Source organism: Meles meles, chromosome 6, assembly GCF_922984935.1.
Source record: "Meles meles chromosome 6, mMelMel3.1 paternal haplotype, whole genome shotgun sequence".
Lineage (NCBI taxonomy): Eukaryota > Metazoa > Chordata > Mammalia > Carnivora > Mustelidae > Meles > Meles meles.
In genome coordinates, this window is record NC_060071.1 from 21,586,365 (window position 1) to 21,610,402 (window position 24,038).

The window sequence follows — 24,038 nt, forward strand, 5'->3', positions numbered from 1 at the left end:
AAAAAACAAAACTGGGGGTCCCACGGAACTGCTCACCCGGGTAACTTTTCACTCTGCTAATGATTTAGGAAGCTAGAATGATTAGCTTTAGAATCATTAGAATGATTAGGAAGCTAGACTTAGGAAGCCTTTCTATACCACACCTGAGTTCTTACTGCAGCTGTCTGGAGAGGCAAGGTCGTAGTTGGTCAGGACGTGAACCTAAGCCGTGGCCCGCATGGGGGAGAACAGTCACCTGCCCTTAAATGATGTCCCCCCTCACTCCCCTACCCCCCGCTAAAACCAGTGGTCCGGTGACTCTATGCTCATTTGAAGGGCAGTAATGCAAACCAGGTACTGCTGATGAATACCAGCAGACGGCAGCTCCCCAGGGCCCTCCCTCCTTCTGCAACACTCACCGTGTTGTAAAGCTCTTCCAGCCTCGGGATGGTGAGAAAGTGCTGCATGTTCACTCCGTTTTCAATCAGGAGCTTCACAAAGTCCACTCGATCTAAGACCAGAGCATCCAGCATGGCTTGTTCCAGAGCGTTCACCTGGACAAAGCAACCAAAAGGGCCCCTGAGCGACCTCCCAGAGGGACTCCAGCAGGAAGCCAGCGGGAGGCATATCTGGGAAAACGCAGTCGGATCTTACAGCGTGCTGGACCTGGTTCTCTATGCCGTCCATCTGGACTAAACATGTCCCATCTCCCCTCTTTTTTCTCAGTGTGGCCCCTACCTTTCCTATCCAACTATTGAAGCTTGATAAAAGGAAAAAAGTAAATGCTTCTCTCCTCTTCAAAACAAATTGAAGGAGGATTCAAAACTAGAGCCAGACTGGTATTGTGGCTCTCTCCAGTTGCAATTTTGTTTTAATTAAAATTGAGCTTATTTGCTTTTCTTTTGAGATAAAGATGGGAAAGAAAAACCCCGTGAGCTGTAGCATTCTTGGCAAAATGCAGCTAACTCAGTACTCACACGTCCAAGCTCTGGACACCATAAACAGTGTATTCAGAAGTGGTGGATTATAATAGTTTAGATGCTGTTATCCATTGTGTGTGCCTCAGTCCTTTAATAATGACAGAAGCTGCTGCAGCATTCAGTGTAGCGTGAGGCCTTCTGGAGAGAGCCGCTGGGAGAGTTTGCCTACTTGACTGAGGATGACCACATGGTCACTGCGTGGCAATCATGAGCACGCAGCTGCCACCAGCCGTAGTGGCTGTGACAGTGCCAGTCACATGTCACGGCAGCGGCCCTTCCTTGCTTGTGGCCTCAGAGCAGCAGTCCAGGAACACGGTGCCGCATGTGGTTCAGCCTCCCTGCCCAGACGAGTGCTGTTACTTGCACGTCCCAAGCGTGGGCCCTTTCTTCTGTTCCCTGAATGGTGCTTGTTTCAGAATAATTGGTTTGGTTCCATATTTTAAGGCATCAGAACACATTCCCCACAGAGCAGGAATGTCTGGCGTTTGTGAAACCCACCATTGCCTTTTGAAATACTGACACCATCCCATCCGTGTGCTGCCACTGCCTCCCGGGACTCAGGACCTGTGTGGGGCTGAAGCAAAGGCAACAGGGACTGTCCCTGGCCCTGGAGAAAGAGGGTGACCCACTCGTGATTGCTGTGATCCCAGGAAAGGGGATCAAAGGCTGCACGTACCCAGTTCAGCAGCTCGATCTTCCGGGGGTCGGTTTCCTCCTCCACCTCCTCTTTCACTTTCCCTTTCTTCTTGCCCTTTCCTTTCCCTCTTCCCCCCTTGGTGGTTGCTGTTGGTGGCTTCTTTTCCTTCTCTGTGACCTTGTTATCTGTCGGGGGGGCCAGGCTTCCCAGGGGCTGCAGTCCACAGCAAACAGAGTTGGGAAAAGATGTTAAGGCTGCCCCTTGTCCCAAGACAGGTGCACGCCCCCCCTCCGGGTGCACACACATGTGCACATGCATGCACATATAAGTACACAGGCACCAATGCACAAGCTTGCACACACATGCATATGTGTGCACACACACACACACACACCTGCATGCACACACTCATTGCAAGCCTGCCACCCGCAGCAGGAGGCCCTGATACCATCAACCACTGTTACCTATGGGCTTGAGGAAGCACATTTATGTCCTTAAAGTGGTTGACATTTTGAATCATGTGTGTTTTTGCTGAGAGGTAGGTTTGAAGGCACCAATGGGAAGTTGCTAATGTAGAAAGGAGAAAACGACTGTGAAGGGATCAGAGACAATGGGTATGTCCGTTATTCCTGAGGATGCCTCTTTGGCTAGAGCTGTGACTGAGCTTCTTGGTGGGTAAAGAAGGCCTCCTGGGGGTTACGGGGGTGTATGGAATGTGGCGACAGACTGAATGCATCAAGGGAAGAATGTTGTTTCACTCAGAGAATAGGAGGGACTGCAGAGGTGGGACCTGGCCCCTGGGCCTGCCTTCTGGTCACATGGAGAGCATGGTGGGGTGGTGGGGGGGGATATGGCCCTGGTGCAGAGCGACAACAACATTGAAACAAAGTTGACTCCTCCAGCTGTTGTCTTATCTTGCCAGACTTGCCCTGTCCTCTGGCCAAACCCTTCTGGTGAACCGCATGCATTTTTTTTTTTTTTGAATTTTTAAAACTTTAATACAGTTCAAATCAGTGGACCAGGTTCACTTCAGCTCCTTCACTGCCAAACCTGGGGGCAGGGACTGCTTCAGTTTCTCTGCCTTCTCCTTGTCCGTGATGACCAGGGTGTAAAGGTATCTGCTGCACCGAACTTTGAACTTCACATTGTCCTTATTTTTCTTGATCTTGACGGATTTGGCGTCCTTTCGCCGGGCCGTGAGCAGGAAGTCCTTGATCTCCTCGATTTTGCGAGGCATGGCTACGGAGGGAGCAGGGGAGCGCGCGGTCGGCACCGAGCGAAACACTCACAGCTAGCGGCAAGAAGGAGGCCGGAAAGGGCCAAAGTCTCCCTCCCCTCCCTTCCCACGCTCTGCTCCATAGAGTCCATGTTGCTGCTTCCCATCTGCCCGTGGCTCTGGCCGTGGCCATGGATGGCTGTTCTGGTGCCACTGTACAGGTGTATCCCAGGGCTTCTCAGGCTGGGCTTTTAGCGCATCTGACTCTGCTGCTTGTTTCCTCCTCAAGCCTCTTCTCCCTGCTTTCTCAGGCACTGCATGCTCTGGCGTTCCTGTCCGGCCACTTCTTCTCAGCACAGGCGGTAAATGCTGAGGGTCTTTAGGGCTCTGTCCTCAGCCCCCTTCCTTTCTTCTGTACTCCCCCTCAACAAGCTTGTCGAGGCCCATACTACCGGTCCCCATGCATTTGCCCATGACCTGTCCTTTCTAGGCTCAGTCCATGTCTTTCCCTGGAGTTCTACTGCCAACTTAGTGCCTCCACTTGAACGCCTCAAAGCCCTCACTCAAACCAAAACCACACTCAAAACCACCCCCTCCAACCTACTCATCTCCCAGTGTCCTGTAACTCAGTGAAGTGGCAAGTCAGAGAATAGAGGGTGATTGCTGACATCTCACTCCCCACAAGGCCCTCCTCCATGATTAAACTGTCTCTAAGTGCAATTGTGTTCGATGCTAAATATTACTTTATTCTGTCCCATTCTTGACTTCTGACTCTGCTCTAGCTCAAGGTGATGTCTCTTTCCTGAATCACTTTAGTCGCTTATTAACAAGGCTCCTTCCATCTGCCATTGTCCCCACCCAATGCATTTTCTGCATTAAATCCAGAATGATTCTAAAAATGTAAACGAGACCACATAACTCTCCTGCTTAAAATCCTTGAGTGGGGCAGGCCAGAGGCCAGAGATCGGATTGAGGACACCATGCATATTTGTGTGGTTCCTGGTCAACACGGATGTGAATGAATGTCCTGGCTGACTCTTCATGCAGACAAGACTATTATAATCCTCAGGAAAAAGTGAAACAGCATTCAACAGATAGTGCTGAGAACACTGGACATTCACATGCAAAAGAATGAAGCTGGACCCTTATCTATTATCTTATATAAAAAATTAACCCTAAATGGATCAAAAAACTTAAATGTAAAAGCTAAAACTACAAAACTATTGGAAGAAAAACTAAGGCAAAGTTTCATGGCATTGGATTTGGCAATGACTTCTTGGATATGGTGCCAAAGGCAGTGAAAGAAATGATGGGCAAATGGGACTTTATCAAAATTAAGAACTTGTGCACCAAAAGACAGTATCAACAGGTGTGTTGCCTAATGAAGATAATATTTGAAAGTCACACATTTTATAAGAGATTAATATCTAGAATTTATACAGAACTCCTAAAATTCAACAGCAACAAAACCCATACTGACTCAAAATCAAGAAAAGAACTTGAATAGGCATTTCTTAAAAGAAGATCTGCAAATGGCCAAGTACGTGAAAAGATCCTCAAAATCATTAATCATTAAAGAAATGCAAATCAAAACCACAATGAGAGGACCCTTATCAAAAACAAGTATTGGCAAGAATGTGGCAAAATCAGAATCTTTGTGCACTGTTGGAAGAAATGTAAAATGATGCAGCTGCCATTGAGAAGTTTGGCAGCTTATAAAAAAATTAAAAATAGAATAACCATATGATCCAGCAATTCCATTCCTGGTTATATATCCAAAATGATTGAAAACAGGGTCTCAAAGAGGTATTTGTACACCCATGTTCATAGCAGTATTATTAAAAATAGCCAAAATGTGGAAGCAAGCCAAGTGTCCATTGATGGATGAATGGATAAGAAAATGTGGTCTATACATACAACAGAATATGAGTAAGCCTTAAAAAAGGAGGGAATCCTAATACATACCAGAACAGTAATGAACCTTGAATATATTAAGCTAAGTGAATTAAATCAGTCACAAAAGGATAAATACTGTATGATTTCTCTTGTGTGAGGTGCTTAACCCGGTCAAATTCATAGTGACAGAAAGTAGAATGGAGTGCCAGGGGCAAGGGTAAATAGGAAACGGGGAAAGATGAAGAAGCTGTGGATGGATGGTGATGGTTCCACTACAATGTGAATGTATTTAATGTCACTGAACCGTACTCTTCAAAACGTTTAAGATGCTCACTTTTGTTTAAATGTCTTTTGCCACAATAAACAGGTTGGGTGGAAAAAAAACAAAAACAAAAACAGGATGACACAGCATTTGAGGTAACAAAGGTCAAAAGACCAGAAGGAATAACACAAATTGCCAGCCATCTTATTGGGAAGAGCTTCAAGCATCCCTATGGAGAATTCACGTGGGGAGAAACTGAGGTCAATGACCAACACCAAGTTGACATCCCTTTAGTGAACCATTCTAAAGTGGCTCCTCCAGCCTCAGTCAAGCCTTCGAATGACTGCAGCCCAAGGCAATGGCTTAATTACAGTATCATGAGAGCCCCTGAGCCTGAACTATCCAGCTGTGCCATTCCCAAATTCCTGACCCATGGACACAGTGTGAGATAATATTTGTTGTTGCTCAAAAAAAGAGAAATCCTTAAGTTGTTCCCCAAACTCTTGGCCCCAGCCTTCTGCTCTATACCAGGTCTGCAGCACTCTGTAATACACAGCTCCCGGTTGACCTGCAGCCTCCTCCCAAGTCACCCCTTGCCCACTCTGCATTTTAGCCACACTGGCCTTTTCTCCTTCTTCAATAAATTATTTGAAAATGTCCAGTTCTTTCTTGCCTCAGGCCCTTTATGCACTCTTCTGTCTGTATGGAAGGTGCTAACCCCTCAGTCTTCACCAGCCAGCATCTCTTCTCCTGATAGGTCTCAGTGTTAGTTCACTTTTCCTGCAAGGTCTTCTCTTGCGTCACAATGAAAAGTAGCCCTGCCATCTCCCACATTCTGTTTCATGGGCGTGTGCATTTTTCCTTCTTAGCAATTACTATAATTTATAATCCAGTATCTAGTCATTCAATGATCTGTTTCTTGTCTTTTCTTGCCCTCTCTCCCACAGCATGTCCACACCAGCATCACACAGAGAGTTCTTTAATGGCTGTGGCAGGTCTGTTTTATTTACCCCTGTGTCCCCAGAACGCAGCACATAGCCTAGCACACAGGAAGTTGTTGATCAACTTTTGTTAAGTGAATGAATGAGTAAAAACGTGGATTTTTTAAAAGAAGTTTGCTTTGGTTCAAAATAGCCAGAGAAGAGATTGGTTCTACCATTTGCTGCTGCTAGGTGAATGAGAGGAGCAGAATCCCTCCTCTTCTCTTTTAACTTCTGTCTTTGCCATTGGAGAGAATTAAATATGGTGTAGATGTGGTCAGACAATGTAAGAGAATTCCTAGATGCTCAAACAAGCTTACTCATTCTTCCTTCTAGAGTCACACCCTAGGATTCTAAGAGCATGGTTGATAATCTTAGAGGGGTAACTTTTAGCCTGGGCCAGTAGACTTCTTTATTTTGAGGAGGGGCTTCAGGGGCTGCCTGGGAGGAGGTGGCCAATGGCGGGGGAGGTGCTTGGTTCTTATATACTATATATGTTGCTGCTCTACTCACAATGCCACGTGTAGAAAGGGCTCTTCTGGAGGAACCCCAAATAATAAGAGAGGTGTGACTGGCTGGAGGGAGAGTAGGTAGGGTACTTGTAACATATGAGTAGACTGGGAGGAAAGTGAGATGGTAAGTATATTGGGTGACAGAATTTCAATTTGAAATATGTTGATAGGTTGATATGATGGACTGAATCTAGCAAGTTAAGATGTAACAAGGAATGATGTCTTCTCCTGGGTCCACCTGGGCCCAAGAATACCTAACCTCAAAACTGCAAGATGTGGTTTATCAGGTGTGAACATGATAAAACTCTTGGGAATTTCTGCAGATGGAAACTTAGTACAAGTGAAGAATTATATATTGCTGTATTACTAGCTCCAACACAAGGATGTGGCAGTCTTACTCTGGGATGCACAAAGTGTTAATTTGGGGGCACTACTCTTTTAAAAGGATGTCGGAGGGCATGGACCATATCTGGAAGAGGAAGTTACTCTTTGGAACCTTAAATACAGGTTAAATGATCATTTGCAGGGGATTTTGTTCATAATATTCCTTTATTATCCATGTAATGCCCATGGGGTCTGTACTGATGTTCCCTCTTTCATTTGTGATATTAATATTCTTAGTTAGCTTGGCTAGAGGCTTATTAATTTTAATGGATCTTTCCAAATAACTAGATTTTGGTTTTGTTGCCTTTCTCTATTGATTTCCTGTTTTCAATGTCATTGATTTGTGATTTAATTTTTTTTTATTTATTTATTTTTATTTCCTTATTTACAGCATAACAGTGTTCATTGTTTTGGCATCACACCCAGTGCTCCATGCAGTACGTGCCCTCCCTATTACCCACCACCTGGTTCCTCAACCTCCCACCCCACCCCACCCCCTCCCGTCGCCCCTTCATAACCCTCTGGTTGTTTTTCAGAGTCCATAGTCTCTCATGGTTCATCTCCCCTTCCAGTTTCCCTCAACTCCCTCTCCTCTCCATCTCCCCATGTCCTCCATGTTATTTGTTATGCTCCACAAATAAGTGAGACCATATGATACTTGACTCTCTCTGCTTGACTTATTTCGCTCAGCATAATTTCTTCCAGTCCTGTCCATGTTGCTACAAAAGTTGGGTATTTGTCCTTTCTGATGGAGGCATAATACTCCATTGTGTATATGGACCACATCTTCCTTATCCATTCATCCGTTGAAGGGCATCTTGGTTCTATCCACAGTTTGGCGACCGTAGCCATTGCTGCAATAAACATTGGGGTACAAATGGCCCTTCTTTTCACTACATCTGTATCTTTGGGGTAAATACCCAGCAGTGCAATTGCAGGGTCATAGGGAAGCTCTATTTTTAATTTCTTCAGGAATCTCCACACTGTTCTCCAAAGTGGCTGCACTAACTTGCATTCCCACCAACAGTGTAAGAGGGTTCCCCTTTCTCCACATCCTCTCCAGCACACGTTGTTTCCTGTCTTGCTAATTTTGGCCATTCTAACTGGTGTTAGGTGGTATCTCAATGTTGTTTTAATTTGAATCTCCCTGATGGCTAGTGATGATGAACATTTTTTCATGTGTCTGATAGCCATTTGTATGTCTTCACATGGAAACCAATGAGAATGAAGACACCTCGGTCCAAAACCTATGGGATACAGCAAAGGCGGTTCTAAGGGGGAAATACATAGCCATCCAAGCCTCCCTCAAAAACATTGAAAAATCCAGAATACACCAGCTGTCTCTACACCTTAAAGAACTGGAGAATCAACAACAAATCAAACCAACTCCACATGCAAGAAGGGAAATAATCAAGATTAGAGCAGAGATCAATGAGGTAGAAACGAGAGATACAGTAGAACGTATCAATGAAACTAGAAGCTGGTTTTTTGAAAGAATTAATAAGATCGATAAACCATTGACCACACTAATCCAAAAGAAAAGAGAGAAAGCCCAAATTAATAAAATTATGAATGAAAAGGGAGAGATCACAACTAACACCAAGGAAATAGAAACAATCATCAGAAATTATTACCAACAGTTATATGCCAATAAGCTAAACAACCTAGATGAAATGGATGCATTCCTGGAAAGCTACAAACTCCCAAAATTGAACCAGGAAGAAATTGACAACCTGAATAGACCGATATCTAGTAATGAGATTGAAGCAGTGATCAAAAACCTCCCAAAAAACAAGAGCCCAGGACCTGACGGATTCCCTGGGGAATTCTACCAAACTTTCAAAGAAGAAATAACACCAATTCTCCTGAAGCTGTTCCAAAAAATTGAAGCAGAAGGAAAACTTCCAGACTCTTTTTATGAAGCCAGCATTACCCTGATCCCCAAACCAGGCAAAGACCCTACCAAAAAGGAGAATTTCAGACCAATATCACTGATGAATATGGATGCAAAGATTCTCAACAAGATCCTAGCAAACAGGATCCAGCAGCACATTCAAAAGATTATCCACCATGACCAGGTGGGATTCATCCCTGGGTTGCAAGGTTGGTTCAACATTCGCAAATCAATCAGTGTGATAGAACACATCAATAAGAGAAGAGAGAAGAACCACATGGTCCTCTCAATTGATGCAGAAAAAGCATTTGACAAAATCCAGCATCCGTTCCTGATGAAAACGCTTCAAAGTATAGGGATAGAGGGAACATTCCTGAACTTCATAAAATCTATCTATGAAAGACCCACAGCAAATATCATCCTCAATGGGAAAAAGCTTGCAGCCTTCCCGTTGAGATCAGGAACACGACAAGGATGTGATTTAATTTTTATTCTAATATATGCTTTCAGTGCTAGAAATTTCCCTCTAAGCAGTGATTTGCTGCATCCCACACATTTTGGTAAGTTATATTTTCATTTTCATTTAGTTGCAAATATTTTGAAATTTGCTGTGAGACTTCTTTGATCTATATGCTACTTAGAAGTATGATGAGTAAACCTGGGAAAATATGGTTTTTTTTTTTAATCCATCTGACAGACAGAGATCACAAGTAGGCAGAGAGACAGGCAGAGAGAGAGAGAAAGGAAGAAGCAGGCTCCCCACTGAGCAGAGCCCGATGCAGGGCTTGATCCCAGGACCCTAGGATTATGACCTGAGCTGAAGACAGAAGCTTTAACCCACTGAGCCACTCAGGCGCCCCGGGAAAATATGTTTAACCTCTTGGGAGCATCAGCTTTTTTCCAAACTCTAAAACGAGGACAATCAGATCTATTTCAGAGTTCTGAAGGCTGTAATGCTCATGTATGTGAACATATGGGGCAAAACACAGTGTATAATCTAAACATCGGGTATTATCACCAATTGCTGCTTTGAATTGAAGATTCTAGTTCATGTGTTTTACCAAGGGAAAGCCTTTGCCTATAGATGGAAGCCAAATGAATAGTTCTCATCCTGAAAAATCAGCAGACATTTCTTTTTGTTTCAGAAATCTCAGGGAGGCTGGCCAAGGTTTGTAGATTTTTGTCTTTAAAAGAGACAGTGGTCTAGAGGTCCCCAAACCTTTTGCTCATGGATGCTCAGACTGAGTTGGGCCTATTTCCTTAAAAAAATTGCTAGCCCAAGTTTTTGTGACTCAGTATAAATAAATTACCTTGTTATATGTTCATATCAAACACTATTCTCTCTCTCTTTGCCATTGTTGTTTTTAATAAAACCTTTTCACAAAGAGTTTTGTTGGGGAAGTTGTGATTTTTGTACTTAAAAAAATATAAGTAGAAGAATATTGACCAGTAAAATATAATGAATCAGACCAGAGATTGCTTTGTCATGAACTAATTATCAAGTCCTGCCCAATATGAGTTCTCTGTTGTGTCAAGAATTCTAGAAAAAATAGAGATTCACAGCCACATAGTTAATCGAGTACTTCAACCATTAAAGGAAGATTTTGGAGACCATATACTGCATTGTGGGGAGACAGAAGATTTTGGTTCCAGGTTACCGTCTTAATCGCGTCTCCTGCTTGTCCATGGAAATGACTTGCAAAAGACTATGATAAAGAAAAATCTATAGGGGTGCCTGGGTGGTTCAGTGGGTTAAACCTCTGCCTTTGGCTCAGGTCATGATCTCAGGGTCCTGGGATCGAGCCCCGCATTGGGCTCTCTGCTCAGTGGGGAGCCTGCTTCGTCCTCTCTCTGCCTGCTGCTCTGCCTACTTGTGATCTCCATCTGTCAAATAAATAAATAAAAATCTTAAAAAAAGGAAAGAAAAATCTATTTCAAGAAGAGGCAGACAAGAGCTATTAGCAAATTTCTGGAAATACTGATGGGCAGTTAAAATCACAGAGAGAAAGCTGATGCCCAGAAGGAATAATGTGGAAGGAGCAGTAGAGGTGGGACCAGGTTTTTAAAGAATGAGAGTTAGTGCTGGGTGGAAATCATGGGGATTAGTGGAAGGACTGTCTACAAAGCAGGGGACCACTCATCCCCTCTTGTGTGGCAGGCTACCAGCCCAGCGGGCAGGTGCAGAATTACTGCATTCCTGAGCTTCATCCCTAGGCAGAGACTGTAGAACAGCTAGCTGCTCAAGAATTGGAAGGACCTGCTTAGAGAAGCCTGGAGCTTCACTGGTCCATTCCAGTCTGCACATGGCAAAGCAAAGCTGTTCAGTGACAAAGCAGGCTTCCTACACTAGCCTCATCTCTTGCACTGAAACGGAGATGGACAGGCCAGGATCTGCAACAGAGAAAGACAAGACGAACTTTATGGGAGCAGCTGGCCGGGGAGAAAAATAGAGAAAATTTAGGGAACAGAAGAGGACTTAAAAAATCCAATTTGTAAAGTACTCATGAAAGAAATTGAGGAAGACACAAAAAAATGGAAAAATGTTCCATGCTCCTGGATTGGAAGAATAAATATTGTGAAAATGTCTATGCTACCTAAAGCAATCTACACATTTAATGCAATCCCTATCAAAATACCATCCATTTTTTTCAAAGAAATGGAACAAATAATCCTAAAATTTATATGGAACCAGAAAAGACCTCGAATAGCCAAAGGAATATTGAAGAACAAAGCCAAAGTTGGTGGCATCACAATTCCGGACTTCAAGCTCTATTACAAAGCTGTCATCATCAAGACAGCATGGTACTGGCACAAAAACAGACACATAGATCAGTGGAACAGAATAGAGAGCCCAGAAATCGACCCTCAACTCTATGGTCAACTAATCTTCGACAAAGCAGGAAAGAATGTCCAATGGAAAAAAGACAGCCTCTTCAATAAATGGTGCTGGGAAAATTGGACAGCCACATGCAGAAAAATGAAGTTGGACCACTTCCTTACACCACACACAAAAATAGACTCCAAATGGATGAAGGACCTCAATGTGAGAAAGGAATCCATCCAAATCCTTGAGGAGAATGCAGGCAGCAACCTCTTCGACCTCAGCCGTAGCAACATCTTCCTAGGAACAACGGCAAAGGCAAGGGAAGCAAGGGCAAAAATGAACTGTTGGGATTTCATCAAGATCAAAAGCTTTTGCACAGCAAAGGAAACAGTTAACAAAACCAAAAGACAACTGACAGAATGGGAGAAGATATTTGCAAACGACATATCAGATAAAGGGCTAGTATCCAAAATCTATAAGGAACTTAGCAAACTCAACACCCAAAGAACAAACAATCCAATCAAGAAATGGGCAGAGGACATGAACAGACATTTCTGCAAAGAAGACATCCAGATGGCCAACAGACACATGAAAAAGTGCTCCACGTCACTCGGCATCAGGGAAATACAAATCAAAACCACAATGAGATATCACCTCACACCAGTCAGAATGGCTAAAATGAACAAGTCAGGAAATGACAGATGCTGGAGAGGATGTGGAGAAAGGGGAACCCTCCTCCACTGTTGGTGGGAATGCAAGCTGGTGCAACCACTCTGGAAAACAGCATGGAGGTTCCTCAAAATGTTGAAAATAGAACTACCCTATGACCCAGCAATTGCACTACTGGGTATTTACCCTAAAGATACAAACATAGTGATCCGAAGGGGCACGTGTACCCGAATGTTTATAGCAGCAATGTCTACAATAGCCAGACTATGGAAAGAACCTAGATGTCCATCAACAGATGAATGGATAAAGAAGATGTGGTATATATACACAATGGAATACTATGCAGCCATCAAAAGAAATGAAATCATGCCATTTGCGACGACGTGGATGGAACTAGAGCGTATCATGCTTAGTGAAATAAGTCAATCGGAGAAAGACAACTATCATATGATCTCCCTGATATGAGGACATGGAGAAGCAACATGGGGGGGTAGGAGATAGGAGAAGAATAAATGAAACAAGATGGGATTGGGAGGGAGACAAACCATAAATGACTCTTAATCTCACAAAACAAACTGGGGGTTGCTGCGGGGAGGTGGGATTGGGGGAGGGGGAGCGGGCTATGGACATTGGGGAGGGGAAGCGAACCATAAGAGACTATGGACTCTGAAAAACAACCTGAGGGTTTTGAAGGGTCAGGGGTGGGAGGTTGGGGCAACCTGAGGGTTTTGAAGGGTCAGGGGTGGGAGGTTGGGGGAACAGGTTGTGGGTAATGGAGAGGGCACGTTTTGCATGGAGCACTGGGTGTTGTGCAAAAAGAATGAATACTGTTACGCTGAAAAAATAAATAAAATGAGAAAAAAAAAATCCAATTTGTATCTTCAGGTATTGCAATCATGAGATGAAAATAGGCTGGCATGAAAATGGAACCAGCAGGCAGTAGGAAAGCCTAGAGTTGTTTACGACAGGTTCTCCTTCTGTACACACCCCCCCACAACCCCCACACATACAATCATATTGCACACACGAACACCCTCTTACACACTACACATAGCACACACACACAGATACCATAGGTATATACCACACACATGCACACACACACTAAACCATGCATGGACTACACCACATACCCCCCCACATAATACACACCCACATACATGCTATACAGACACATACACCCTACACCCCAAAGACCATACACACACACACACACACACACACATACACGATTCTCTAGGCCTCCAGGGTACCATGGAACAGAATTTAAAAAAAAAGGAATACGATGCTATCCATGCGATCATTGTATTTAATTTTAATGGGCTCTTTTCTTTCTTCTTTTCCTTGAAAAGGGTAAGCCCCACTTCTCACTAGCAAAGATACAATATTTACTGTTCATTTCTTCAAGAGCACTGGTTTGAATCTATAATTACGGCCAGTAGCTTTTCTGGCTGGTTCTTTGAAGTTAAATAGCAACATCTCCTAATGATCCTGATGAATTACACATTGGATCATCAGAAACCCCAGATAACTTCCTAAGATCTGTGTCATGAGGGAGAACACACTGATCTATCATCTGTACAAGGTCATGGTAAATGGTATAAAATGAAAAACACTTATTTTCACCGGCCAGCGGGGCCCAAACACAAAGATCTGACTTCGTGCTATGTCCACGCGGTTCCAAGCCAGTGCCAAGCTGAGCTGGTCTGGGGCCGAAGCATTGGTTCCTGGAAAGGCAAGAAATGAGGCTCTTAGCACTCTGTGCCTGGACCACTCTGGTTTGGCAGGTGCTGGGTGGTTAGCGCGGGCTTCCCAGGGTTGACCTCCACCCCCCAGGAACCAAGCACTCCTTTCTTTTCTCTTGCCCCTGAGTGTCTACTCAAGCCCCAAAGCTAAGAACTTCCTATTCTCAAAGAGTTGCCTGAGAAGAGGTTGGAGGCAACCTCTTTCCATGCCTACTTGGCTTGGTCTCCCTGGAAGGGATGGAGGAGGCACCTGGTGACCCCAGGATCCTCATCTGCAAGAGGCATCTGTCAGGCCCGGGCAAGGGGTGCTGTGCCTTCAAGCCAAAGGTGAGTATAGGCCAAGAGCAACAGCCCCCAGCAGCAGGGAAACCAGCACAGGACTACTGGGCAGCTGGCCCAATGGTGACATTCTCCTCTCTCATGCCTGCTCCCTTATGGTCCCAGAGTAACCAAGAGGCAGGGAGGAAATGTGTGTCCTGGGAGTGACCCCGAGAGTGGCCAGGTTGCAGCCTATCATTTGGAGCGGGATGGGGAAATTGAACACAACACTGTGGGATGCAGTGATAAATGAAAAACGGTTCGTGGTCACCTCTATGACGAAACCCTTAATGACAGACAAATAGAAACTGGTCTGACTTCAGCCATCACAGGTCACTGGGACCCACAGAACACACCCCTTTCCGGGAAACCCATCGTGAACCTGGTCATTCCCCATGGCTTCCCACTGAGATAACTCTAGGCAGCCTGACGGGCTCGGGAGCCTATCACCAATAGACACAGCTCCTGGCAGAAGAGGGAGTGGAGTTTCTGGCCATGAGCAAAGCCCCAGGCCAGGCCAGCACCAAGAGACCAGGAGTCACTGTTTCCTGAGAGCTCACCTTTCAACAGGGCAGTTAAAATTGCCATCTCGATGTCTTGCTGACCCTCGGCACCCATTCTAAACACGGTGACCTGGAAATGGGTTAATCATGAGAAGACTGGGTAAAGTCAAGCTGCAACTGAGAGGGTGAATTGGGGTGTTTTTGAAAAAGGACCATAGAGCCTGACATGGGATGCAATGATTCGGAAAGTGCATCAATTTTAAACCAGGTGTCTTTCATTTCCACAAGGGACAGCCTTGCTCATCCAGGCTCTGAGTCCTTGCCGGGGTCCCTGTTTTATTATTTGACCCAATCTGCTTCAACACCCCCGGAGAGGAATGAGCTTGTTCAGGATCTACGTACTCCATTATCTAAATCACCATCGGAGATGAGACAATCATTTCCACTCAGAAAGGTGCCCCATTCGTAGGAAATTTGTAGATTTAGAATTTTGAAGGGGCTGGCTTATGTGCGTATTCCTCTACCAGCATAATTAGGGAGGGCAAGGAGTGGGAAATAATTACCGTATTTGGAAAGTGAAGGTATAGACTTTTGTAAGCACACCTAAAAGGGTGTGCTTGTCACTCCTTTAGACTTGACATACAATTAATGTCATGAGCCTCAGAACTGGCGTGATGTGGCATGGGGTCACCTGATGTTTCCCAGGATCTGAAAACACCCCGGTCCCTCTTTGGCGCATGCGTACTCGGCTTCCATCACGTGGGCCTAACGGCCAATTTGGTAGGGATTTGTAAACTGGCCCTTGGCAAAGCCTGAACTAAAATATGAGCGAGTCTCTCACGCACACATGGGCAGAATTAGCAAGGAAACGTAATTCTCTCTCTGGAGCTGGTTTGGACATAAACTGAAGACACTTACGAGTTCTTTCTTTTTCATGCACTCCATTATAATTGCAAACAGCTGATGTGATTGTGTCTTGTTGTAATTAAATGTTTTCTGAATGGTAACTAGAAGCTGATCCTTGAGGGATTCATTTATTGCCCTGTTCGAAGGAAATGCGAAAGAGAAGAAAAAAGCACGAGTTAAATCTGTACGTGAATAGATGAGAGAACTCTAGGTCAGTCTGGTGTCTTTGACTTGAAACTTTACCATTGGAGGCTATCCCAGGCTAGGAGACAAAAGGGGACCGCAGTCAAAAACTGCATTCACACGTGTCCTAAATTCCAGGCTCGTTGAAAACCTTATAAGGGAAAATGAAGTTGGAAGAGAGCATATTCCCCCAGAGAAAGAATTCCGTAAGAAACATCATGCCCTTGACAGCTCCCTCACATGCTGACCTCAGAAAATGGGAGAGCTAGTAAATCTTCATTATTTAGCATCTTTGGAAAGGCTCGATGTATCACTTACAGTTTTCTTCTTGGTCTAACAAGAAGGCAGTTAAAAACCCACCCTTTGCAACAGGTCAGAAATCCTACCCTCCGTCTTCACAGTACTTGTGTGCAAAAGACAGAATGTCCGACGCTCGTCCACTGCCATCGCAAATGACCACGGGGACTGGAGGGTCTTCTCGGAGATATTCCAAGACAATGGAAACCACGTTAGGGCCTCCTTCTACCACCAGGCCCACGAGGGGCACACCCTGCCCCAATCCTGCAACATAAAATACATTCATCATAGAGACCAGTGTCATGGCACAGATTACCTGGGAGGGCAAACTCAGGCCACCATCATTAGCCTGGCAGGGACTAACTAGTTCCCCGAGTCCTCCATCTGTCTCCGTCAGATAATAGGACTCTTCAGGAACTCAGGAGGAACAGGCTAACTTCTGGAGGCACAACCAACAGAGTGAACTCTGGAAGACTTCGAGAACCTGAGATTTCTGGAGAGGGAAGACAGTGAGGTGGAGAAGCCACTGAGACACATTTGTCTTCTTGACAATTTCACCCCGGACTGGGCAGGACAGGTCATATGCCGAGCATGTTTCACCTAGTGCCCCTTGGTTGTGATGGGAGTTACTTGATGAGCATTTTAATGCATGGCAAGTAGGAGAAATGTCCTCTGTCTCATCGTTTTGAAGACCTTCAGAGAAAATCTGCTAGCATAGGAGGAGGAAATTTAAAAACTTCAAGTGGTTGAGTTCAGAGTTTCGGGTTTGCTTCCATGATGCATCTCTATAGCCAGGAACTCTTAAAAATTTTTTTGAACACGTCTGTCTTCTTCTACCAGGGTAATCTCCGTTAAGTTCCTTTCAGCGAATATGCACTGGGGGTCTGCCTTGTGCCAGGCCCTCACCAACAGATACTGGAAAAATGGATCAAGACTTTGTGGACCCTGCCTTTGAGATTTGCAACCCAAGCAAGTCTTGGGAAATCACTTTATTTTCTATAAACAGTGTAAAATTGGTTCTTCTTGGTTGAGGCTGGACTCCTCAAAGCTTCAAGCTGTGAGAGATGACAACTGAGCACCCCTTTGCTGTCCCTGCCCCACTCAGAGCCCTAGGCAAAGGATGACAAAGGGAAGCCCACAAGTCACATGGACAGATGCAGTTGGGTAGCGTGAAAACTTACAAGTCCGAGACAATGGCAAATGTGAGAACCAAAAAATCAGTTATCAAGCAGTTTATCAATGGAGATTTGAATCTTGGAAATCCACAGTCCCCTTAGCGGGCAAGCATTCTAACCACTTGTGCCATTCTGTAGGCCTTTCATTAGCCTTGATGATGACCATTTCCAGGGCTTTCACAAAAATCTTATCAGTAATGGTAAAAACAAAATACTCTTTAAAATCTCTTCATAATATTTTGGCAGTAAGAACTGCTGGAGTATGAACATGTTCCAAGAGAGGACACCAGTTATTTTCATTCTAACTGGTATTGTTTCATCTGGTTGTGGTTTGTTCCTTTCTCTTGAGCTTGACCTCACCATCCTCCCCTGGGCAGTAGCCTCACTGCGAGCTGTGCCATCTGGACCAGCACAGGTGGAGCCATGGGGAGCAGATGGTTCTGCAACCGCATCTTAGTTTGGGGGATAGACCCAGAGCTACAGAGCTATTTAATGTAACGATCACACTAACCCTTAGTTGATGGAAGGAACCCAACCTACGTCTATGAGTGAGAAGCTTTCTTCCTGTTCAGACATTAAGCAAATAACTATAGTAATTACAGTGGAAAATGTGGTGGGCAATGCCATCACCATGACAACTGCCGCAGGGCTGTTTCTTGCACCGTCCCTCCCAGTGAACCTGGGGCAGAGCATCGCCACACAGCTCAGTGAGTGTGAGTGGGTTGGTGGCCAGGGTGAGGGGGCTGGACAAGTCTGTTGATCTGTTGTTTAGTGGATCTAATGAGAATCAAGGTGAAAGCTCTCAACACCCTTGGGAAGTTTCCTTTTCAGCCCAGGTTTCATGGCAGCCGTGGCAGCCCAGCACCCATGGACTTCGCTGGAACTTACTTGTGTTAATCTTCTGCAGAGAGATGTGCTTCTCCAGCTGCCTCCGCAGCTTCACCTCGGCACCGTATTTGCCCAGGGTGCCGTTGTCAGCCAGGATGAAGTGAGTGTGCGAGTTGTTGAGCAATGAGAGCTTGCTGAGGGGGTTGGACATGGTCTGGTACACTCTCGTTACCTGGCAAAATGCACAACACAGATCAGAGCAGCAGAACTCAGAAATGAAGATTAACGGGGGAAGCAGGTAGAATTCATATGCATCCTCAAGGTTACAAGTGCATGATCCATTTATAGAACATTGTTGGAATAACAAAATTATAGAGATAAGGGGCAGATTTGTGGCTGCCAAGGGTTAAGGAGGTAGGGACGGTGGGAAGGAATTAGGTATGGATGTTAAAGGGCAACATGAGTGATCCTAGTGGGGATGGAGATGTCTGTATCCATGTCAATATCCTGGGTGTGATACTGTACCATAGTTTTGCAAGATGGTACCACTGGGGAAGGGCAGGAGGACATATGGGACCTCTATTATTTCTTGCAACTGCAGGGAATCCACAATTATCTCAAAATAAAGACTTTGATTTTTAAAAATTACCAATATCTGGGGAGGAAACACTTACATCCTTTCCAACCAGGTCTTCCTTATTTTCCACGATGCCCCATGGAGCGATTCCTATAGCACAAACCCGGCCTCTGGACTTGGAGGAATGGTCTTTTAAGGCATCCCCTACATGGCTGATAACACCTGTAATCAGCCATGAATCATATTTTTAGGCCCAATACCTCCCATCATACCATTACTTATGAACTTTTAGGGGCCCCTTCTCTGAGCCACTCTGTTCCCTATGGAATAGGGTTGAAGCATATAGATCTTCATCATTAAAAGAAAGTACACTGAAAGTCTGAACTCATAATAACTAGTCATTCTGCATTAGCTCCTAGAAAAGGGAAAACAAACACCCAAAACCAGAGCAATGGTGCATGGACTTCCTTTATAAATTTCTGAGATGTAAAGAGGGAAGTAGGTGAGGGTGCTTGGAAGTCACTGGCTGCATTTAGCTGAAGTTGAGAGTCAGACTGCCTGGCATGTCCCTAACCTCTCCCTGCCTCAGTTTCCTCTCCCATAGGACAGTAGAAAGGATTGTCAAGGGTCCTTTCCCTTGGAAAGGGAAATGAGGCTTGTACAGGGCTCCGTTCAAGGAATGACACATTGTGGGTGCCAGAAAAGTTGACCATTACTGCTATCATATCAAAATAACGAACAAGCTACTGGATAAAGATTTCACTTCTGTCGTACTGTCTGGTTGCAATGCATTTTGTTTTTTTGATCTTAATTATTCAGAAGCTCTTTGGGAACCACCATGAGTTCTGGGTTTGCATGTTTGTTGCAAGGGAATGAGGTTGCTCTTACCGGTACTGACGCCCCCGGTGAAGATCCAGGCCCCAGTGGTCATGGCAGCCTTGATCAGACCTTTCCCAAAGACCTGTTTCAGCTTGGGCTGCATCTCAAAGTTCTGGAGGCCTCCATGCACGGATATTAAGAGCTTGGGGAGTTCCAGCTGCCAGTCTTTCACCATAAGATGAAGCAGTGAATCCGGCTTGGTGTCATAGGATACTCGGATATACTGTAAAAGAGTAGATAACACTCAGGACCGTTCCTGGTTTTCCTCTCGTATCACAGGGAAACAGCGCTACCGGTCTTGTCCCAAGCAAAAGCTGTCTTGGCTTTCTGTTCCTCTGTGCGAGTCTGTGGCCAAGTGAGGGAAGGGAACTTTGGAAGCATTGCCAGGTTTTAGCAAATAAAAATATAGGACTCTCAGTTAAATTTGAATTTCATGTGAACATTGAAAAACGTTTTATTGTCAGTATGACTTCATGCCATATTTGGGACATACTTATACTAAAAAGTTCTGTGGTTCATCTGAAATCCACATATAACTGGCTGTCTTGTGTTTTACCTGGAAAACCCTTAATCTTGAAAAAATCGATTCTAAAGCAAGCTCAGCTAGAGCCATGGCTCCAGAGGTTGGACGGGGCAATGTTGAGGGAGTGGTCTTTTGGTCACACTGAGTGAGTGCTGAGAATGGGGATCCCAGGCCAGCCTCTGGACTTGACCTTCCCCCCAAGGTGAGGAAGAGGTTAATGGTCAGATATCTGCCTTGGCCCCTATGAACCACTTCTTTGTGTTCCTGCCAACGTGTAGGGTGCCATTCCAGAAGTCCCTATTTTGTGCTATTTGGAATACAAATGCATTTTATTTGCACAATGACGTTGGGCCAGTGGAATAAAATGAAATTGCAAAAATGATCTGACTGGGCATGTGGGAGTATTATTCAGAATTAGCTGAAAGGAATCACAGTGCTAACGCCTCCCCTCTCTGGCAGGGCTCATCAGAAAGGCAGAGGGCACTCCCTGTTTACACGCAAATGTGAAAGACCTCAGTCTTCTTGGGCCAACTGAATGCAGGCCCAGGGAGGCTGCGGTTGGACTTCAGAGGGAACCATTTCCAGACACTCCTAACCCATTTAAGGGGAGTGGGGCTTGAAGGTCCACAGTCATAAAAAACAAAACCAAACCCCAAACAACCCCAAAAAACAAATAGCGTAATTTCTCACTCATCACTGGAGATAAAGTGATGAGTATGGTTGCAGACTTGGGCTGGAGCACAATTTGTGGATTCACAACTCTGGTATGAATTTAGTGACACTACTTTTTTTTTTTTTATAATAGTGCTCAGTTTCCAAATCTCATGACTAAAAAGTTGAATGTGCAGATATATTTCTTGCCTTTGCAATGAAATATCTAGGAAGACTGAGCCACGCTCTTGAAAGAAGACCCAGGTGTCTGCGATCTGGGGGTCTGGGAGGCTTGGCCTCTGATGGAGACTGTGAACTCAGCAGCATCCCTTCCAAAGGCCTCTCTTACCATGGCTTTATTGGAGTATCCTCCACCCTGGAATTCAAGAGTTCCATAGGAATCTGTTGGGTAGCTCTGGGTGTGTTTGCTGACAGACCATTTTTCGGGCTGAGTCTCCACTTGTTTATTTTCCTCCTCATTATTGCCAGATGTTACACTTGGCAGAGGGGGGATGTGCTGGTTGGTGAACTGGCCACAACAGCACCTGAAAACAAAGGTAAAACAGAGTCTTTCTATAACATTTTCCTCCTTACGATGAGTTAATCTAAACAGAAGGATAGCATCCGAACAGGGGCAGACTAACACCTTACCTAGGGGTAGAAATGCCCCTTTTGATGGCTTTTTCCAGATAACCGACATATATCTATTTATATACCAGTCCATTTAAAACCCTTCAGATGGTTACCCTTCTTTACCGAACATATTTAGCACTTTTTGATGTCTTGAAAACATCAATATAGGCATCAATTGTTGAAAATTCTGTGACAAAGCATAATCATGCCCTCCAGATAAGGAGTTGACCTTCCAGGAGTCTTCACTATTATTGAATTCTTCTGTTGCTTAGTAAAACACTTCTCTATGTAAGTCACGTTGAGAATATATTTCTTTTGCTACTTATACCTTCATTATCCTATTTAAGAATCTTTTGTTAAATCCAAAGTTATGAAGATTTGCCCCTATGTTTTTGTCTCAGAACTTTATAGCTTTAGCCCCTACATTTAGATTTTTGATACATTTTGAGCTCATTTTTATATATGGTGCGAGGTGGGAGGGTAACTACGTTCTTTTGCATCTTGACATCCCGTTGTTTCTGTACCATGTGATGAATAGGCTGTTCCTTCTTCATTTGCTTTGGCACCTTGCTGAAACATTGATTGTCCATAGTTGTTCAGGTATGTTTGGACTCTCAATTCTATTCCATTGGTCTGTATGTCTACCCTTATGTCACTACCACACTAGCTTAATGACTGTAGATTTGTAGTAAGTTTGGAAATCAAGTGGCGTGAGTCCTCCTACTTTGTTCTTTTTCAAATAAGGTTGTTTTGGCTATTCCGCATCCCTTGCGATTCCCTATTAACTGGCTTGTCAATTTCTGCAAAGAAGCGAGCTGTAGATCCTTTTGTGAATATTGCCATTTTAACAATATTAACCTGTCCTGACCCATGAACGTGGGCAATTTTTTCCAATTATTTAGATCTTTGTTAATTTCTTTTAACAGTGTTTTGTACTTTTCAGAGTAGAGGTTTTGCACTTTTTTTGTAAGTTGATTCCTAAGTACCTTATTCTTTTATTTTTAATTTTTAAAAAAATTTTAAGTAGGCTCTGTGTCCAGCATGGAGCCCAAGGTGGGGCTTGAACTCACAACACTGAGATCAAGATCTGAGCTGAGATCAAGAGTCCAAAGCTTAACAAACTCAGCCATACAGGCACCCCAGAATCTTATTCCTTTTGATGATATTGTATATGAAATTGTTTTTGCTAGTTTCATTTTCCTATTGTTCATTACAAGTACATAGAAATACATATGATTTTTGTATATTGATTTTTTTTTTTTTTACACCATAACCTTACTGAACTTGCCTGTAAGGTACAATAGTTTTTTTTTTCTTTTTAGTGATTCCTTAGGATTTTTTTAATATAACATTATGTCATCTGCCAATAAAGATAGCTTTACTTCTTCCTTTCCACTACAGATGCCCTTTATTTCTTTCTCCGAATTACCTTGGCTAGGACCTCTAGTACAATTTTGAATAGAAGTGGTGATAGTGGACATCCTTGTCTTGTCTCTGATATTAGGGGCAAAGCATCCAATCTTTCACCATTAAATATGATGTTAACCATGATTTTCATAGATGTCCTTTATTAAACTGAAGAAGTTCTATTCCTATTTCCTAGGACTTTTGTTTTTTTTAATGAAAAAAGGGGTTGGATTTTGTCAAATGTTTTTTCACTGTCAGTTGAGATGATCATGTGAATTTTGTTTTTTATTCTGTTGGTGTGATGTATTGCATTAGTTGATTTTCTGGTGTGAAATCAACCTTGCATCCCTGGGATAAATTCCAGTTGATTATGGGATTTAACATTCAAAAAATTCTTTTTTATATGTTTCTAGATTTGGTTTGATAGTATTTGTTCAGGATTTCTGCGTCCATACTCACAGAAGATATCATTGTCTAGTTTTCCTTTCTTGTGATGTCTTTGTCTGGTCTTAATATTGAGGTAGTATTGACCTCATGAAACTGAAAACTGAGTTGGGGAATGTTATCTAATTTTCTATTTTTTGAAATTTTTTCTGAAATATTGGTATTAATTCTTTTTCTTTCTTTTAAAAAAATTATTTTTTTCAGTGTTCCAAAATTCATTGTTTATGCACCACACCCAGTGCTCCATGAAATACATGCCCTCCTTAATACCCATCACCAAGGTCACCCAACCCCCAGCCGCCTCCCCTCCAAAACCCTGTTTGTTTCTCAGAGTCCACAGTGTCTCATGGTTTGTCTCCCCCTCTGATTTCCCTCCACTCACTTCTCCTCTCCATCTCCCCATGTCCTCCATGTTATTCTTTACGCTCCACATATGATAATTGACTCTCTCTGCTTGACTTATTTCACTCAGCATAATCTCCGCCAGTCCCATCCATGTTGATACAAAAATTGGGTGTTCATCTTTTCTGAAGGAGGCATAATACTCCATTGCATATCTAGAGCATATCTTCTTTATCCGTTCGTCTGTTGAAGGGCATCTTGGTTCTTTCCACAGTTTGGCAACTGTGGCCATTGCTTCTATGAACATTGGGGTACAGATGGCCTTCTTTTCACTCCATCTTTATCTTTAGGGTAAATACCCTGTAGTGCAATTGCAGGGTCATAGGGTAGCTCT

At 43.9% G+C, this 24,038-nt stretch overlaps 2 protein-coding genes across 2 annotated transcripts in view; both read right to left on the reverse strand.

Annotated features, from left to right (window-relative positions):
* TRPM1 (transient receptor potential cation channel subfamily M member 1) overlaps positions 1-24,038 on the reverse strand; it is an 87,831-nt gene that overhangs the window by 55,349 nt on the left and 8,444 nt on the right. The window contains exons 3-12 of the mRNA XM_046007799.1: positions 21,168-21,363; positions 19,654-19,867; positions 18,863-18,987; positions 18,249-18,420; positions 16,275-16,449; positions 15,718-15,841; positions 14,857-14,929; positions 13,860-13,960; positions 1,636-1,809; positions 399-533 (exon numbers count right to left, since the gene is read on the reverse strand). Coding sequence (XP_045863755.1) covers positions 399-533; positions 1,636-1,809; positions 13,860-13,960; positions 14,857-14,929; positions 15,718-15,841; positions 16,275-16,449; positions 18,249-18,420; positions 18,863-18,987; positions 19,654-19,867; positions 21,168-21,363 — 1,489 coding nt within the window. The remainder of the gene's footprint in view (positions 1-398; positions 534-1,635; positions 1,810-13,859; positions 13,961-14,856; positions 14,930-15,717; positions 15,842-16,274; positions 16,450-18,248; positions 18,421-18,862; positions 18,988-19,653; positions 19,868-21,167; positions 21,364-24,038) is intronic.
* Positions 2,564-2,896, reverse strand: LOC123944063 (60S ribosomal protein L38). The gene has a single exon (XM_046008765.1). It carries the CDS (start codon positions 2,831-2,833, stop codon positions 2,621-2,623), a length of 213 nt encoding a protein of 70 aa, XP_045864721.1. The 5' UTR covers positions 2,834-2,896; the 3' UTR covers positions 2,564-2,620.

Coding starts and splice junctions, on each gene's coding strand:
- LOC123944063 (XM_046008765.1), bottom strand. CDS start 2,833: ATGCCTCGCAAAATCGAGGAGATCAAGGACTTCCTGCTCACGGCCCGG.